Below are 15625 nucleotides of genomic sequence, written 5' to 3' on the forward strand. Positions count from 1 at the left end.
TGGTGGTGAGGTGATACGAGTGGTGGTGAGGTGATACGAGTGGTGGTGAGGTGATACGAGTGGTGGTGAGGTGATACGAGTGGTGGTGAGGTGATGCGAGTGGTGGTGAGGTTATAGTTGTAGAATTAGTCTGCTTACATTACAAGTTCACTAACAATTTAAGATCAAATAAAACACAAAGCAAATTTACCTTACATTCGTTTTTAACCGAAAACGTTGACAATTTTTTAAACTGACAACGGAACTGGTCTGAAAAACATTTCCGATGAATGCTGTATAGGGCGAATTTACTTTGCGTTTTATTTGGTTTTCGCCAGCCAAGCCCGTCCGCGGCCGACGACACTTGGAAGACCTGACAGGATCAGGCGAGCGATTCTCGACTTTATTTAGTCTGCGCTGTAAATCTAGAGTGAATATTTTCTATGAAACTGCACAAAAAATATGAGGCAATTCTAGGTTAGACTCGCGTGTTCTAGATTGGATCTGCAGGAGAGTTAGGAAAGGATGGAATACACGGCAATAGGAGGAAATAATGTGCGGAAATTAAAGTAGTTAATGTATGGTAATTGAAGAATGCAATAAACCGTAATGAAAAGCGGCTCCTCGATTAATTTAAATTAGGATGAGAGCAGAGAACTGAAAATATTATTTAATTATTAATAGAAACAGCATGCGATTAGACGGCTATTGCGACAGCGGCGCAGCGGTAACAATTGCAATATTTATTTGCATTGAATTTACAAGAACAAAATTGGGGCAAAGTTCAGTGGCGGCGAAGTAGAATTTTACCGCCGCGGTCAACAAGCGAAGCCGTCGAGCGATGTGAGCATACAAACGAGCCTTGATTTAAACAAAACTAACTCTACAATCTGGGTATGGAAACGAGATGAAGTCTGTCCATATAGGAAATGAATGCATTTAATCGAAGCATTAATCTCTAGATAAATTGAACGCAATATGCCCATAATTTACAACACCAGGGATCTGAACCGCAGCATGGCCCCCTGCACGCCGCACTGTTATCTTCAAGGCCGCGATAAGCTGATAGAAGGAGGGGCGCGTTGTTCTGGGACTTGTTGAGCCAATTTATTTGTACAAAACTTTAGCGCGACCTCCCTTTTCAGCGGAAGGAAAGATTGAATTAAATTTGTATTGAATAATGAAAAGAAAACCATTCACTTAAACTGAATTTATTGAATCGAATTTGTGTCGAGTAAACACAAAATGGAATAAAGACGATAGGCGCGAGCTGCTGCCCGATGGAAGTCCTCTGAATCGGGAGCAGGAGCTTCACCTGGCTAGTGTAAACCAGCCAGGTAGCGCAGGGAAACTGACACGCTAAGCTCCGTGCAGCCCATCCTGTCAAAATAAATGCCAACTGATTATAATGAAACGAAAGCCAAAAGAGAAAAGTAGAACAAGCTGAATGTTAGGGTTCTAAATATTAAATCTTAAATTTACGAACCTAGCAGCTATGCTCTTGAAATTTAAGTGATAATCTTAGAATAAGAGATTTATAGAACAAATTTGGCTTTCTAAGGTATAAAATATATATTCAGTTGGATGATAAGACGGGTTTTATTATTTGGGTTGAGAGTAGTGAAGGGGAAACGGTTATCCGTAAGGGAAACCGGCCGGAGCCACAAATTGCCACAACACCCTGAGCTTAAGTGACGGACAACCAACCTGCAGCATCCGGTCCTCTCCACAGCTCTCGCAGAGACCCGTCCTCCGTAAGAAGACGAGCTGATGCCGCAGTCCCCAGATCGTCCCCACACTTCGAGGCCGCCACCTCAGACGAGACGCACGCTGAAAGTCTCACTCCATCACGTAGACGTGGAAGACAATGCGCAAAGGTGTGGCATGGTTGGCAGTTGTAATGAATCTGTCTGCTGGGCTGTTTCTGAATCTGCCTAGAGGTTTGAGTTTAGCTTCAATCTTCAAAGGTGAATTTTAAGAAATGCAGAAGGTTGCCCACACTATTTCAAGAAATGTTGGGAAACTGCAGCCGGCCAAATAAACTTACAACTAACTCACACCCAAACAATAAACTTCCAACTGGAAATATCTTAGTCAAGATAATTTTATACATTATTCTCTCTGCAATAATTTGGAAATGAGCACTAAACAAATCAGCTGCAGCGTTAACCCAATTACTCTGGAAACCTTGCTAAAGTTCAAACGGTTGGAATGAATGTTTTATCGAGCATCCAAAAAGTAATCAGCTCGCTCCTCTCCATATCATTGACCGTGGTAAAGAAATTGAAATCTGGAAACAAACTCTTCATGAAGAAACTATTTTGAATAAAGCAGTACATGATGGAAGCTCGACTTTGTGCACCACGAATAAAAATATGATAAATGAATATCAAATTAAATATATGAATTTAATAATATAATTTTTGAAATCAAATAACAATATTTACTACCGCCGTTTCCAAACCTTTCCTTCTTATCTCCAATCCATTCCTTTCTTCACTTTCCTTCAATCCTTTCATCACTTTCCTCCAATTCTCTCTTCTGTCTCCTCCGTTCCTTTGCTCCCTCTCCTCCAATCCTTTCCTATTCTCCAACAACGAATAAATTTTCAGGTCTAGGCGACATCCCGACACGACAAGTATCCTGGATACGTGCCCCAACAGCCCCTATATACAATATCCCGACAGAGCTGGGCAGCGCTACTTTGAAATGTAGCGGCGCTACCGCTACCGCTACATGCTCTAAATGTAGCGGGCGCTACCGCTACCCCTACATGCTCTAAATGTAGCAGGCGCTACCGCTACCGCTACACCCACTAGATTGTAGCGAGCGCTACCGCTACCGCTACAGTAAAATGCAGCGCCGCTACATTAGCCGCTACAATGGCCAAAATTATTGGAAATCTCTAAATATTTATTGTTCTGCTATTGGGATTTACTCATAAACATTTAATGATAATAAAACATTTTCATAACATATCAATGCAACTTTATTGCAATTAACCTAACCGAACTAGTACGGGTTAGATACAATAAATAAAAGTTAGTTATTTTTATGTTTTACCTTCCCTACATGGATGTGTACTTTAATCTACCAATCTCAAAAATTATCCACATATACAGATAAAAAATCAGTCTTTTATTTGTATATACAGGGTGACCGAAACCGCAAAAAAAGTTGCTAAAAGTAAAGGCTTATCACTCGAAAAGTATTAAAGATGAAATAAAAACCACATGAAAGAGTATAACATCAAATTTCATTTGATATCCATGTTACCAAAGTTCTCTATATATTTCATATTTAAAACTCATTGTTTTTTTAAGATCAAAATTCCCTGCAATGCAGCTAAATTCTGGGCAACGAGTTTTCATTGTCGAACAATTTTACCAGAAAACTTCACCAAGCAGAATAAAGAGAGGTTATTCTACCAAATACAGACAAGAAGTTAGTCTCAATACAATCAAGAAGTGGATACGTCAGTGGAAAGATAAAGGAACGATCCTGAATCAAAACAAAGGTCATTCTGGACGGCGAAGAACTGGAAGATCAGAAGAAAACATTGCCATAATTGAAGAAAGAATTAATGAATCGCCTTTGGATTTCTTCCTATGGAGTTACGTGAAGGAAAAAGTATTCAGTACAAGACCAAGCAGCATTGACAATCTGAAGATCGTAATTCGTGAAGCTCACGCACTTATTGACCAGGATACCTTGTCTGCAGTAAACGTAAATTTTGAAAAACGTATTGAGCTGCGTATTCAACAGCAAGGTCATTTTGAACATTTATTGTAATTTGAATAAAACTTGAAGTTATAATCTTTCATATGGTTCTTATTTGATATTTCTACGCTTAAATACTTTTCAAGTTATAAGCCTTTACCTTTAGCAAATTTTTTTTGGGGTCACCCTGTATATGTGGATTATTTTTTGAGATTGGTAGATTAAAGTAGACATCCAAGTAGGGAAGGTGGAACATAAAAATAACTGTGTAAAAATAACTGTAAGCAAACTGAAACATGAAAAAATACCTGTAAGTGGTAACTGGTAACAACATAACAAGTAACAACTAACATGTTGACTGAACTACTGAAGAAACGTTAGAAATCATTGCCAAGCACGTATATTCTCATCCAACTCTGCCGGCTCCATCAATACCTAAGAAAATTCTCATCGATCTCCTTCGACTCTGAACTTCTGAATCACCTTTCCGGGCTCCTGACAACAAAATTTACCGACAAACCAACGGCGTAGCCATGGGCAGTCCCCTTGGTCCTACTTTTGTTGAATACTATATGTGCGAAATCGAAAATCGAGTGCTTTCAGATGAACAGATCAAGCCTGAATTATACTGCAGGTATGTCGATGATATCTTCGTTGTGGTTCGAGATGAAGAACAGCTGAGGAATCTACGACTGGCCTTTGAGATGAATTCTGTCTTGGAGTTTACATACGAGCTCGGCCGAAATCGTACTTTGCCCTTTTTAGATGTAGTCATCCAAGCTAAGAATAATTCATTCGTAACCAAAGTATACCGGAAACCCACAGATGCCGGGAGAGTCCTCAACGCCACCAGCGAATGCCCAGAGCGCTACAAAAGAAGCGCAATAAGTGCTCTCATCCAACGAGCACTCAAAACCTGCTCCTCTGAAAATGATTTGAATACGGAGCTGAAAAATTGCAAAAGAACCTTAGTCAATAATGGATTTGCAAATAGAACAATTGACAAGGAAATTTCAAAGCTTCGATCTAACCAAAACAGACGCAACCATGAACCAGAGACTGACGCAAACGTCACTACCATCTACTATGAGAACCAAATGACCAGCGGTTATAAAGCAGATGAACAATACCAACGTCATCTGAAGAATTGTCCTACTCTTTGATAATTTAAATCAATTTATTCTCTGGTCGTTAATCGCACGCGTATAAATCAACAAATTCTGCCATCTCAAACTAATATATATATATATATATATTTAAATTTATATATATAATTATGGTATCTATATAAAATTTATTAATTGAAAATGCTACGAAGTTAAATTCTTCCATCAGAATAAATTTTCAAATCGTTATTTACATTATGGAAGGATTCCATTATCGTTCCTTCCACTATGCAAAGATTCCATCATCATTTCTTCCAATATGAAGGGATTCCATAATCAGTTCTTCTATGTATTATGGAAAGATTCCGTCATCATTCCTTCCATTATGGAAGGGTTTCATCATCAGTCCTTCACTATGCAGTGATTCCATCATTAGTCCTTCCATTATGGAGAGATTCCGTCATCATTTATTCCATTATGGAAGGATTCCATCATTCCTTTCATTATGGACGGATTCCATCGATCAGTCCTTCGACTATGACGGAATGGAAAGATTCCGTCATCATTCATTCCACTATGGAAGGATTCATCATCAGTCCGCGCTACTAGGGAAAGATTCCGTCATCATTCCTTTTATTATTGAAAGATTCCATCATTTCTTTCATTATGGACAGATTCCATCGTCAGTCTTTCCACAATGAATGGATTCCATCATTAATCCGCGCTTTTCAGACGTCAAGATTCACGTGTCATCTGTTCGAGGCACTCGATTTGTCGATGCTTTAAAATTGTTACCACACTCAGAGCAATGAGTGATATCTTGTATAAATAGAGATGCACTCTTTACCTATGTGTGGTAATATAACTAGAGGGTCTTATACCATTGTGGGCCACAATATGGAAACTTGACGCAGGCCGCAAAACGGGAAAATGAGGAAAGCTAAAATACGGGAACATAAAGCAGGCTACAATACGGGAGCATGAAGCAGGCTTTAAAAGGGAACATTAAGCAGGCTAATGAGACTATAAAACGGAACACAAAGCAGGCTATTATAGGGGAAAATGAAGGAGGCTCGAACAAGTAACATGAAGCAGGCTATAATACGGGAATATGAAACTGGCCGCAATACGGGAACATGAAACTTTCCGCAATACAGGAACATGAAACTGGCCGCAATACGGGAACATGAATAAACGCCATTATACGGGAACAAGAAGCAGGCAGCCGCTGGACATAACCGGAATAATCACATGAATCATTTAAATAAAAAAAAATGAATTAAAATTTACTGCTTCCATATAGAGGCGAAAACAGCGAAAGAAATGAGAAAGCGATGCAATTTCCAGCTAATTATTTTTCATCTGTGATACAAGGACGGTCTCGTATATCGTGCGCCATGTCAGAAGCGTCGTTCTTTCCATAATATTAACAGACAGGACGCATTTAACTCATATTTTTGTTGATCGAGGAGACTTCATTTGACAGATGTGAATCAAAATATTTCCTAACGCATTATTAGTTTTAAAAAATCAACAAAACTCTTGTGTGTACACTGGGAGGCTTCTCAGCTTTGTACCTGATCGGTACCAAGCGGATAGAAATATTTTACTGCAATGAACAATAAGTAAGTGAATCTGTTGCATTTAAGGGACTAATGGGAAGCCAGGCGCTGACCTCCTTGCGAGCTACGATCGCGACGTAAACCACGCGATAGAAAGGACCGAGTAATGCCTCCATGAAAGCCAGCTTTTAATTAACTTCGAATCTTTAAAATGCCGAGTAAATAAATTCCTGTTTTTCCAAAGCGGTGGTCAGCTTCGGCCACAAATCCCTTGTCGAGCAATTGTGTGGAAATCGGCGGCCTCGGCACGTCACCTGCAGAAAAGATCGGATCTGCTCCTGGTTTCAGCTTTGAAAATTCGATGTTAGACTAAATGAAACAACATACAGGAACGAAACCTGAAGTTTAAAGTTTGCTTTTGTTTTAAAAGTCAAGTTTTTGCATTAGGTATCAATTTTTAAGTAGTCACTGCGCGTGGTGAGACTCAAAGAGAATGTTGTAGAAAGTTGAAAAAATTCGGCATACGTCCTGATTAATAATTGAAACTGCAGGCATTAAGGTTAAACTTTTTATTAAACAGTAGGACTCAGCTATCCCATGAACGGCTCGGGAAGCGTTTCATATTAATATTTGCACTTTATGGCGATCTGGTTTAATTCCAGCAGCAATAGCGTCGGTCGACACAACCTTGGTCAAATATGCAGTTCATTAGCCGAACGAGGAGTGTCTGCCGAGCTACAATATCTCCCAGCTCCGTACCTCCTATAGTCTGGTGGAAAGTCTACAGAAGCCGGTTATTGGAGCATGATAAATGTAAGCCATGTTCGCTACTAGACTCTCATTTTTTAACTACCGGACAGAAGTATTCTAAATTAAGGCCTCGGAAAATTTCTGGAGATATGCAACCATAAATCCATCTGAATTAACTTATTTGAATAGCTTTTAGTTTAGCTTTTTTCACATGTTGCTACAGTTGACTACCCTTCTGTTTGCTATTTGATCAATGATAACCTAATAAGACACATAGAACATAAATTGTTTTACCGATGTGATGTCTAATGCGAAAGCATTTTGTCGGATATTTTGTAGGAGAGTTAACTTCTGTAATAATTGAAATAACAAGTTTTCATCGAGACCGACTTTTTCATGACAAGATTCGCAGAATAACAAATAAGATGACTTCGACATCATAAGTAGGGAAATTAATTGATAAATATGATGTTAGTTCACAAGACTAGGAAAAGAAATTACCTGTTTTGCATGTATCGCCGCTTCGCCTTTGGCTGTAAAGTATGGCTGAAGTTTTACCTGGCTTGTATGATAGCAGCCGCCGTACAACAAATGGTTACGAGACATGCAATTTATACTTGCCAATTTCAGGCCCTGTTGAGAGCAAACTCAAAATGGTCGTGGACTCGAGAGAACTGACGTTCAGTTAGTAATATGAAAATTATTCGTGCTTCGACGATCGAAAATCGTTAAGAAGAGAGTAGTCAACTAAAATAAAGGAAAAATAAAGGAATAGTCAACTAAAAGTCTGAGATTACCAGGAATGGATAAAACATGTTAATTTTGGGTCAAGCGGAGAGTGAAATTAATTGCCTCGAGTTCATCACTCTTTGAATCACGCTGCAGCTTCTCACGTCACGCTAGGTGTCACGTCACGCTAGGTGTCACGTCACGCTGTTTGTAACGTCACGCTAAGTGTCACGTCACGCTAGGTGTCACGTCACGCTAGGTGTCACGTCACGCTAGGTGTCACGTCACGCTAGGTGTCACGTCACGCTAGGTGTCACGTCACGCTAGATGTCACGTCACGCTAGATGTCACGTCACGCTAGATGTCACGTCACGCTAGATGTCACGTCACGCTAGATGTCACGTCACGCTAGATGTCACGTCACGCTAGATGTCACGTCACGCTAGATGTCACGTCACGCTAGATGTCACGTCACGCTAGATGTCACGTCACGCTAGATGTCACGTCACGCTAGATGTCACGTCACGCTAGATGTCACGTCACGCTAGATGTCACGTCACGCTAGATGTCACGTCACGCTAGATGTCACGTCACGCTAGATGTCACGTCACGCTAGATGTCACGTCACGCTAGATGTCACGTCACGCTAGATGTCACGTCACGCTAGATGTCACGTCACGCTAGATGTCACGTCACGCTAGATGTCACGTCACGCTAGATGTCACGTCACGCTAGATGTCACGTCACGCTAGATGTCACGTCACGCTAGATGTCACGTCACGCTAGATGTCACGTCACGCTAGATGTCACGTCACGCTAGATGTCACGTCACGCTAGATGTCACGTCACGCTAGATGTCACGTCACGCTAGATGTCACGTCACGCTAGATGTCACGTCACGCTAGATGTCACGTCACGCTAGATGTCACGTCACGCTAGATGTCACGTCACGCTAGATGTCACGTCACGCTAGATGTCACGTCACGCTAGATGTCACGTCACGCTAGGTGTCACGTCACGCTAGATGTCACGTCACGCTAGGTGTCACGTCACGCTAGATGTCACGTCACGCTAGATGTCACGTCACGCTAGGTGTCACGTCACGCTAGATGTCATGTCACGCTGTTTGTATCGGCACGTTAGGAGTCACGTCACGCTGTTTGTAACGGCACGCTAGGAGTCACGTCACGCTGTTTGTAACGGCACGCTAGGAGTCACGTCACGCTGTTTGTAACGGAACGCTATGTGTCACATCACGCTGTTTGTAACGGCACGCTAGGAGTCACGTCACGCCGTTTGTATCAGCACGCTAGGAGTCACGTCACGCTGTTTGTATCAGCTCGCTAGGAGTCACGTCACGCTGTCTGTAACGTCACGCTACGTGTCACGTCACGCTGTTTGTAACGTCACGCTACGTGTCACGTCACGCTGTTTGTAACGGCACCCTAGGTGTCACGTCACGCTGTTTGCAACGGCACCCTAGGTGTCACGTCACGCTGTTTGTAACGTCACGCTAGGTGTCACGTCACACTGTTTATAGCGTCACGCTAGGAGTCACGTGGGCAATGTTCAAGGTGCAGACATACATTTCTGTTATAAAGTCATTTCATTTAATGTGCGATGAAGTTAGTTCAGTTGATTGGTTTAAATGAAATTTAGAGGCAGAGTTCATTTCACCACCCTCTAAGATAACCCTTCCTACAATAACTAATATAATTAAATATACGATATAATACAAACGTAATAAACAACCCTGAGATTCAATGTAACCAACCCACATGATGAAAATTCGGAGGCCAGGCGTCAATGCCTTGTGGTGTTAGATGAATCGTCATTCCCAATATGTATTATAGATTGCTGAGTGCAGAAGCCTGCTTTAGGCCGGTATTTTTGGTCTCTTTGGTCCATTGGCTCAGAACTGTACATAGGGCGACAATGAAACGCATTCCGAAGCCAATTTTTGTCCCGATTTTAAAGTTTCTTCAGTTCATATATTGCGCAAGATGGCGAAGGCTGCTCCAACGTTCTCGTTGTGCTTCCGTTGACAAACTTGCGTCATCTAGATTAAGTTTTCAACTGAGGGCAAAAATTCGACTTTATCGAGACCTCAGCCTACAGCTCGCGAAGACCGCTTTTCAGTTTACGACGCTGCAAGTCCTCGACGGCGTTACAGGACGAGAGCCTCATATTTTATCTAATTTATTTTAGTGCAGGTTTGCCGGAACACGGATGGCCTGGCTAAGTAACTCATAAACACACGGAACACGAAGTTCTTAACCCGACTCAGTTCCCGAAGTTACTACAGCCAAACTATTGTTTTAGAATAGGAGTATAAGAAAGATTTCATTTTTTATCGATGCATTGATTTTCAAGTAATGTTTTAAATTAGAGAGTAAGCAATTTTAAATTATGAAGCAGCTCCTACGTAAAAATATTAAGCACATGTCACTAACGTAGTCACAATAAAATTTTAGTGGTAAAATTACAAAAAAATTAATGTAAGCTCTTTCTGATCAAGATTGCTCAACATTCACTAAGTAAAAAACTGCATTCAAGGAAGTCGTTGGCGAAGAGCGCATGAGCTTTAACCCGTGTTGAGTCAAATTAAGCCGCAGGCTCCACGCCTGGTAGTGCCTATATATCCGTCATTAAAGGACAGTCCGTATAGACTTTCCTATACAATGCGCCTGTGTTGTAAAACGCAGCTAATGCGTGCCGTTAAAATTATTCAAGTAAATTTTAATACCATCGATTCTGTCTCTACTTCGCTACGTAATGACTTATCCTAGCAGAGTTTTTTTTTTTGCTGGCAGCGATAGCCTTTAGATCGTAATGCACAAGGGCTCGAGACCTAATTTTAGGTGAGGAATGCAGTGTAACCAAGGGCTTTCTGCCGACACTTTAAATGAACGGTAATAAATTTATGGGCTCGCGAGGAAAGCCAAGACTAGACCTGGGTGGCTCGTTGGTATTTCTGGTCGAGAGAACAGATCTGCCTCGTGTGATGATAGCGGTGAAAAATCCTCCATGCATTCAAGTCTCTCCTTCCAAAAAGTATTCTTCCGCCTCCAAGTGCTACGCTGTTGCCTGTATATGCATGTAAATTCAGTGCATTGAAAAATATACTCTATTGCTGTATAGTTCCCCGTTCACTTCTCTTCGACAAAACCCAAGTTGACCCTTGACAACTCCACGTCAATTTTCAATAGTCCAAGTAGCAATAAAGGACAGAATTATTAAAAAAATCATTTAATAAGAAGAATCAGATGCCGAGAACTCTCCCTATCAAATTATTGACAATTAGTTATTACCGACAAAGCTTACTTAGCATTAGATATAATTAATAATATTAGCACATGTCTGGGATAGATTAGAGGCTGGATTACAAAAATGTATAGCCAGTCTTAGGCACTTCATGAGCAGCCCCATAATTTACCCGAGGACTCGAGCAAACGGCGAGTCTTTTATACAGACTAACTTGCACACCAATATGAATAGTTAATCTTACTTACCAAGTTACAAAAGAACCATGGGAGTAAGGACAAAATCGGGCGTCATAAGTTCAATCAGGGAAATGTTTCATTAGCATTCTCGATAACAAACTCAGCCCTGCATCGATGACATCGATAAATTTTATTGATTCAAACCGTAATTAGTAACAATAATGTAACTATTGGTAAAAAAACGTTCTTAATATTCTTGATTAAAAATGAATATTGGAATGCTGTCAAACTAGCCTAAAAACTTTACTTTGCTTGTAGGCTTTCTGGTATTCTTTATTGCTCGAAAGTTAAGCGTTGACACGATAGGCAATAAATGTTCAAGCTGTGACAATCAAGCGAACGCAGATTCAAATGTAATAACGTCTAATACGAACCAGCCCTTGCTTCCTGCGGATCGGCACCAGCGTCCTGCGGACCGGCTCCTGCTTCCTGCAGACTAGTAGTTGCTTCCTGCGCAGAAGTTCCTGCTTCCTTCGCAGAAGTTCCTGCTTCCTGCGCAGAAGGTCCTGCTTCCTGGGCAGAAGTTCCTGCTTCCTGCGCAGAAGTTCCTGCTTCCTGCGCAGAAGTTCCTGCTTCCTGCGCAGAAATTCCTGCTTCCTGCGCAGAAATTCCTGCTTCCTGCGCAGAAGTTCCTGCTTCCTGCGCAGAAGTTCCTGCTTCCTGCGCAGAAGTTCCTGCTTCCTGCGCAGAAGTTCCTAGTTCCTCCAGGGCAGTTTTTACTTCCTGCAGATCAGCTCCTGCGTCATTCAAATCAATGTTTGACCATTGCAGAGCAGATTCAGCTTCCTGCAGAGCAGTTCCTGCTTCCTGCAGGGCAGCTTCTACCTCCTGCGGAGCAGTTCCAACATTTTTCAGAGCAGTTCCAGCTTCCTCCAGAGCAGATTTTGCATCCTCTAGATGACATCCAGCTTCCTGCAGACAAATTCCTGCATTCTGCAGAGTATATTTAGCATCCTGCAGAGCAGTTTTTGCTTCCTGCAGACACCGATCTGCTCCCTGCAGAGCACTCCCTGCTTCATGCAGAGCAAATCTCGCTTCTTGTGGATTAGATCCTGCTTCATGATGAAGAGCCGTTCCAACTTCTTGCGGAGTAATTCCTGCTTCCTGCAGAGACATTTCTGCTGCTTCCAGATAAATTTCTTCTTCCTGCATTACCATTCCAGCTTCAAGCAGAGCATTTTCTGCATCATACAGAGTAGTTCCTGCTTCCTGCAGAGTAGTTCCTGCTTCCTGCAGAGTAGTTCCTGCTTCCTGCAGAGCAGTTCCTGCTTCCTGCAGAGCAGGTCATGCTTCCTGCAGAGTAGTTCCTGCTTCCTGCAGAGTAGTTCCTGCTTCCTGCAGAGTAGTTCCTGCTTCCTGCAGAGTAGTTCCTGCTTTCTGCAGAGTAGGTCCTCCTATCTGCAGAGTAGTTCCTGCTTCCTGCAGAGTAGGTCCTGCTTTCTGCATAGTAGGTCCTGCTTTCTGCAGAGCAGTTCCTGCTTCCTGCAGAGTAGGTCTTGCTTCCTGTAGACTAAGCAAAGCTTCACCTATAGCATCTTTTACTTCCTCAGCAGCCGATTTTACTTCCTGCAGAGCACCTCCTGCATCTTGTGGAGCCGTCCCTGATTCTTCCGAAGATGTTCGTGCTTCGACGGTCGCTTCAGAGGCGCTGTACGTGATGAAGCGGCCGCACCAAATGCTCATACATAGTCTGTAAATTGACACGAAAATTAGATAATAAGGGTTTGAGTCCCTGTTCCAGTTTCCTGCTTCCTGCAGAGTATTTTTCATAACTGAACTCCTATATATACAATTCATTACTTTCCGCGTGAAAGTTTTTTCTTTCTATGTTAGAGTAAACAGTAATAAACAATTTGTTTCATATTAATCGAAAGTATTGGGGGCAAACATATCTTTGAATCAAGAAAACGTAGCGCTTGATTATAGGCGATTTTCATACAATTTGATCACGCGACACAAAACCTATTAGCGAACGCCAACCCCGATCAAGACCCTGGCAGCCATCACCTCGAGAAAGCGAGATCTTTTACTCTCTGATAGAAATTCCCCCATGCCAGTGAGATGCGCTTTTAAGATCCTATTTATTCAGCAGTAATAAATCCTAACATAATCCTTGAACTGTTTGAAGGAAGTCCGTATTGACGGACTGTATGAAAATAAAATGAACGACTCATTCACACCTTTCAGGTTACCAATAAAAAGTTTCAAGGAATCCAATTCAAATTGTTAGGGAAGATGCGGCAGCTTGTCATAAATCTGCTAAATTCTGCTCAAATGAGGACTGTATATTCGAGGTTGAGGTATAACCAGTGAATTGTGCGGCGAATGTAAGGCACTTTGGATGCTAACTTCAAAAAAATTGAACAGAGCAAGTTTAAACAATTGTTCGGACAAATACTTCACGCAGGATATCTGAGGACATCTCTCATTCAAAACAATGATCATTTTCGAGATATATCGCCCGAGAGATCAGCAAAACTATTCTACACATGTTTATACCAGTTTTGCTGGTCTTTCGGGTGACATATCTCGAAAATAATCATTGTTTTAAATGAGAAATGCCCTTAGATACCCTGCTTGAAGTATTTTTGAAGCATTTGAGGGAATTTTTTATTGTCATCTGAATCAGCATAAATCCCGAGTGTAAAAAAAAAACAGAAGACAGCAGGCTTCTTTACTCACGTGTTAATAGGCAGTTTGAGGCTGCTCATGCAGCGCCTGCAGTACAGATGACGGCAACAATCAACAATCATGACGTTCACTGGTCGATCGATTTTATTGTTACATATCTCGCACCTTCTGATGACCGTGGAAAGGTCACCAGGCCGATTTTCGAGGATTTTATATATGAACGGATCATCTGATTTCATCTTCCTGAAGTCTTCGAATGTCAGTTCTCTGATGGGAACATTAGTTGTCGTGCACGCAATGGAGGACATCCAAGCACCCGGCTGCTGGAATGCGGGCACTTGGGAGAGTACTGAGTGTCCATATTTTTCAATGACATTGAATATAATGTTCTGGATATTCGACATCACATAATCAACATAACCGGCGATTTCTTGCCGAAATATTCTATTTTCTTCATTGACCGGTTCTTCGAAATCGGAGAAAAGAATCGATAGCTTTAAAAGACCTATTCTCATGGTCTCAACGTCGGCAATGATCTCGCCTGCCTTCGAGGGATTGTTGGACCAAACCCAGGGCTGCAGCGCAAGAAGCCTTCCAACTATTTGTTTGAGGGCTCTCAGAAATTCTAGAATTTCATCACGAGTTAATTTTTTCAGTACGTATTGGACGCCTGGGTCAGTGTCTGGATCGACGATTTTCCGGACGAAATGATCGGAAACTAACCGTATTTCATGGATCAACCTTTCAAATGATACGTCGGATCCAAGGAGCCCGGCATACCCTATGAATTTTCGAAAAATCATTCTGAAATCCATTTTTACACTGCGAGGAAAATAATTTGTGCGGTTATTCATATCACCATCTAATCGTCATTTGTACATAATACCACTGGCGGCAGCAGACTAAACGTTTCAATACCGAGCTCGAATATGACTAACAATTAAAACATACATGTTGTTAGTCATGTTAACATACATAGGCATGTTAAACATACATATGCGCCACCAATGGACATTGAAAACATTTACGCAAGAATCGGGACACCCATTCCAGAACTTAATGCTTCATTATCAGCAGGGACGAGTTATTTTTTATTAGAATCTTATTATGAAACTGATGACTCGATAAATATTATAAGATTAAATTATTTCAAAATAACGAAGAGTAGTCAGGAATGTCAAGAAATACGGGAGTTGGCAAGAACAGAAAGAATTATGAGTTGACAATATGAACGAAAATTGCGAGAGTTGGCAAGAATGACAAGAACGACGAGAGTTGGCAAGAATGACAAGAACGACGAGAGTTGGCAAGAATGACAAGAACGACGAGAGTTGGCAAGAATGACAAGAACGAGAGTTGGCAAGAATGACATGAACGACTAAAGTTGGCAAGAATGACAAGAACGACGACAGTTGGCAAGAAAGACAAGAACGACTAAAGTTGGCAAGAATGACAAGAACGACGAGAGTTGGCAAGAAAGACAAGAACGACGAGAGTTGGCAAGAATGACAATCATGACGAGAGTTGGCAAGAATGACAATCATGACGAGAGTTGGCAAGAAGGACAATCATGACGAGAGATACCAGGAATAGCAATCATTACGAGAGTTGGAAAGAACGACTATCATTAGGGGAATTTACAAGG

At 41.5% G+C, this 15625-nt stretch overlaps 1 protein-coding gene across 3 annotated transcripts; it reads right to left on the reverse strand.

Moving 5' to 3' along the window:
* Nucleotides 1-11078: 11078 nt before the first annotated feature.
* LOC108683331 (golgin subfamily A member 6-like protein 2) lies at nucleotides 11079-14800 on the reverse strand. Of its 3 annotated transcripts, XM_047884341.1 has the most exons (4): nucleotides 14032-14800; nucleotides 12846-13039; nucleotides 11877-12635; nucleotides 11079-11813 (listed from the first exon to the last, which is right to left on the reverse strand). In XM_047884341.1, the coding sequence occupies exons 1-4, from the start codon at nucleotides 14793-14795 to the stop codon at nucleotides 11713-11715; spliced, it is 1818 nt and encodes a 605-aa protein (XP_047740297.1). In that variant the 5' UTR covers nucleotides 14796-14800; the 3' UTR covers nucleotides 11079-11712. The 3 variants fall into 3 exon arrangements, with proteins under 3 accessions (XP_047740297.1, XP_047740296.1, XP_047740295.1); XM_047884340.1 differs by having other exon boundaries at nucleotides 11079-12621; nucleotides 12853-13039; XM_047884339.1 differs by having other exon boundaries at nucleotides 11079-12635.
* Between the last annotated feature and the right edge of the window lie 825 nt (nucleotides 14801-15625).

The sequence above is a fragment of the Hyalella azteca genome, unplaced genomic scaffold, assembly GCF_000764305.2.
Source record: "Hyalella azteca isolate HAZT.00-mixed unplaced genomic scaffold, Hazt_2.0.2 contig15244, whole genome shotgun sequence".
Lineage (NCBI taxonomy): Eukaryota > Metazoa > Arthropoda > Malacostraca > Amphipoda > Hyalellidae > Hyalella > Hyalella azteca.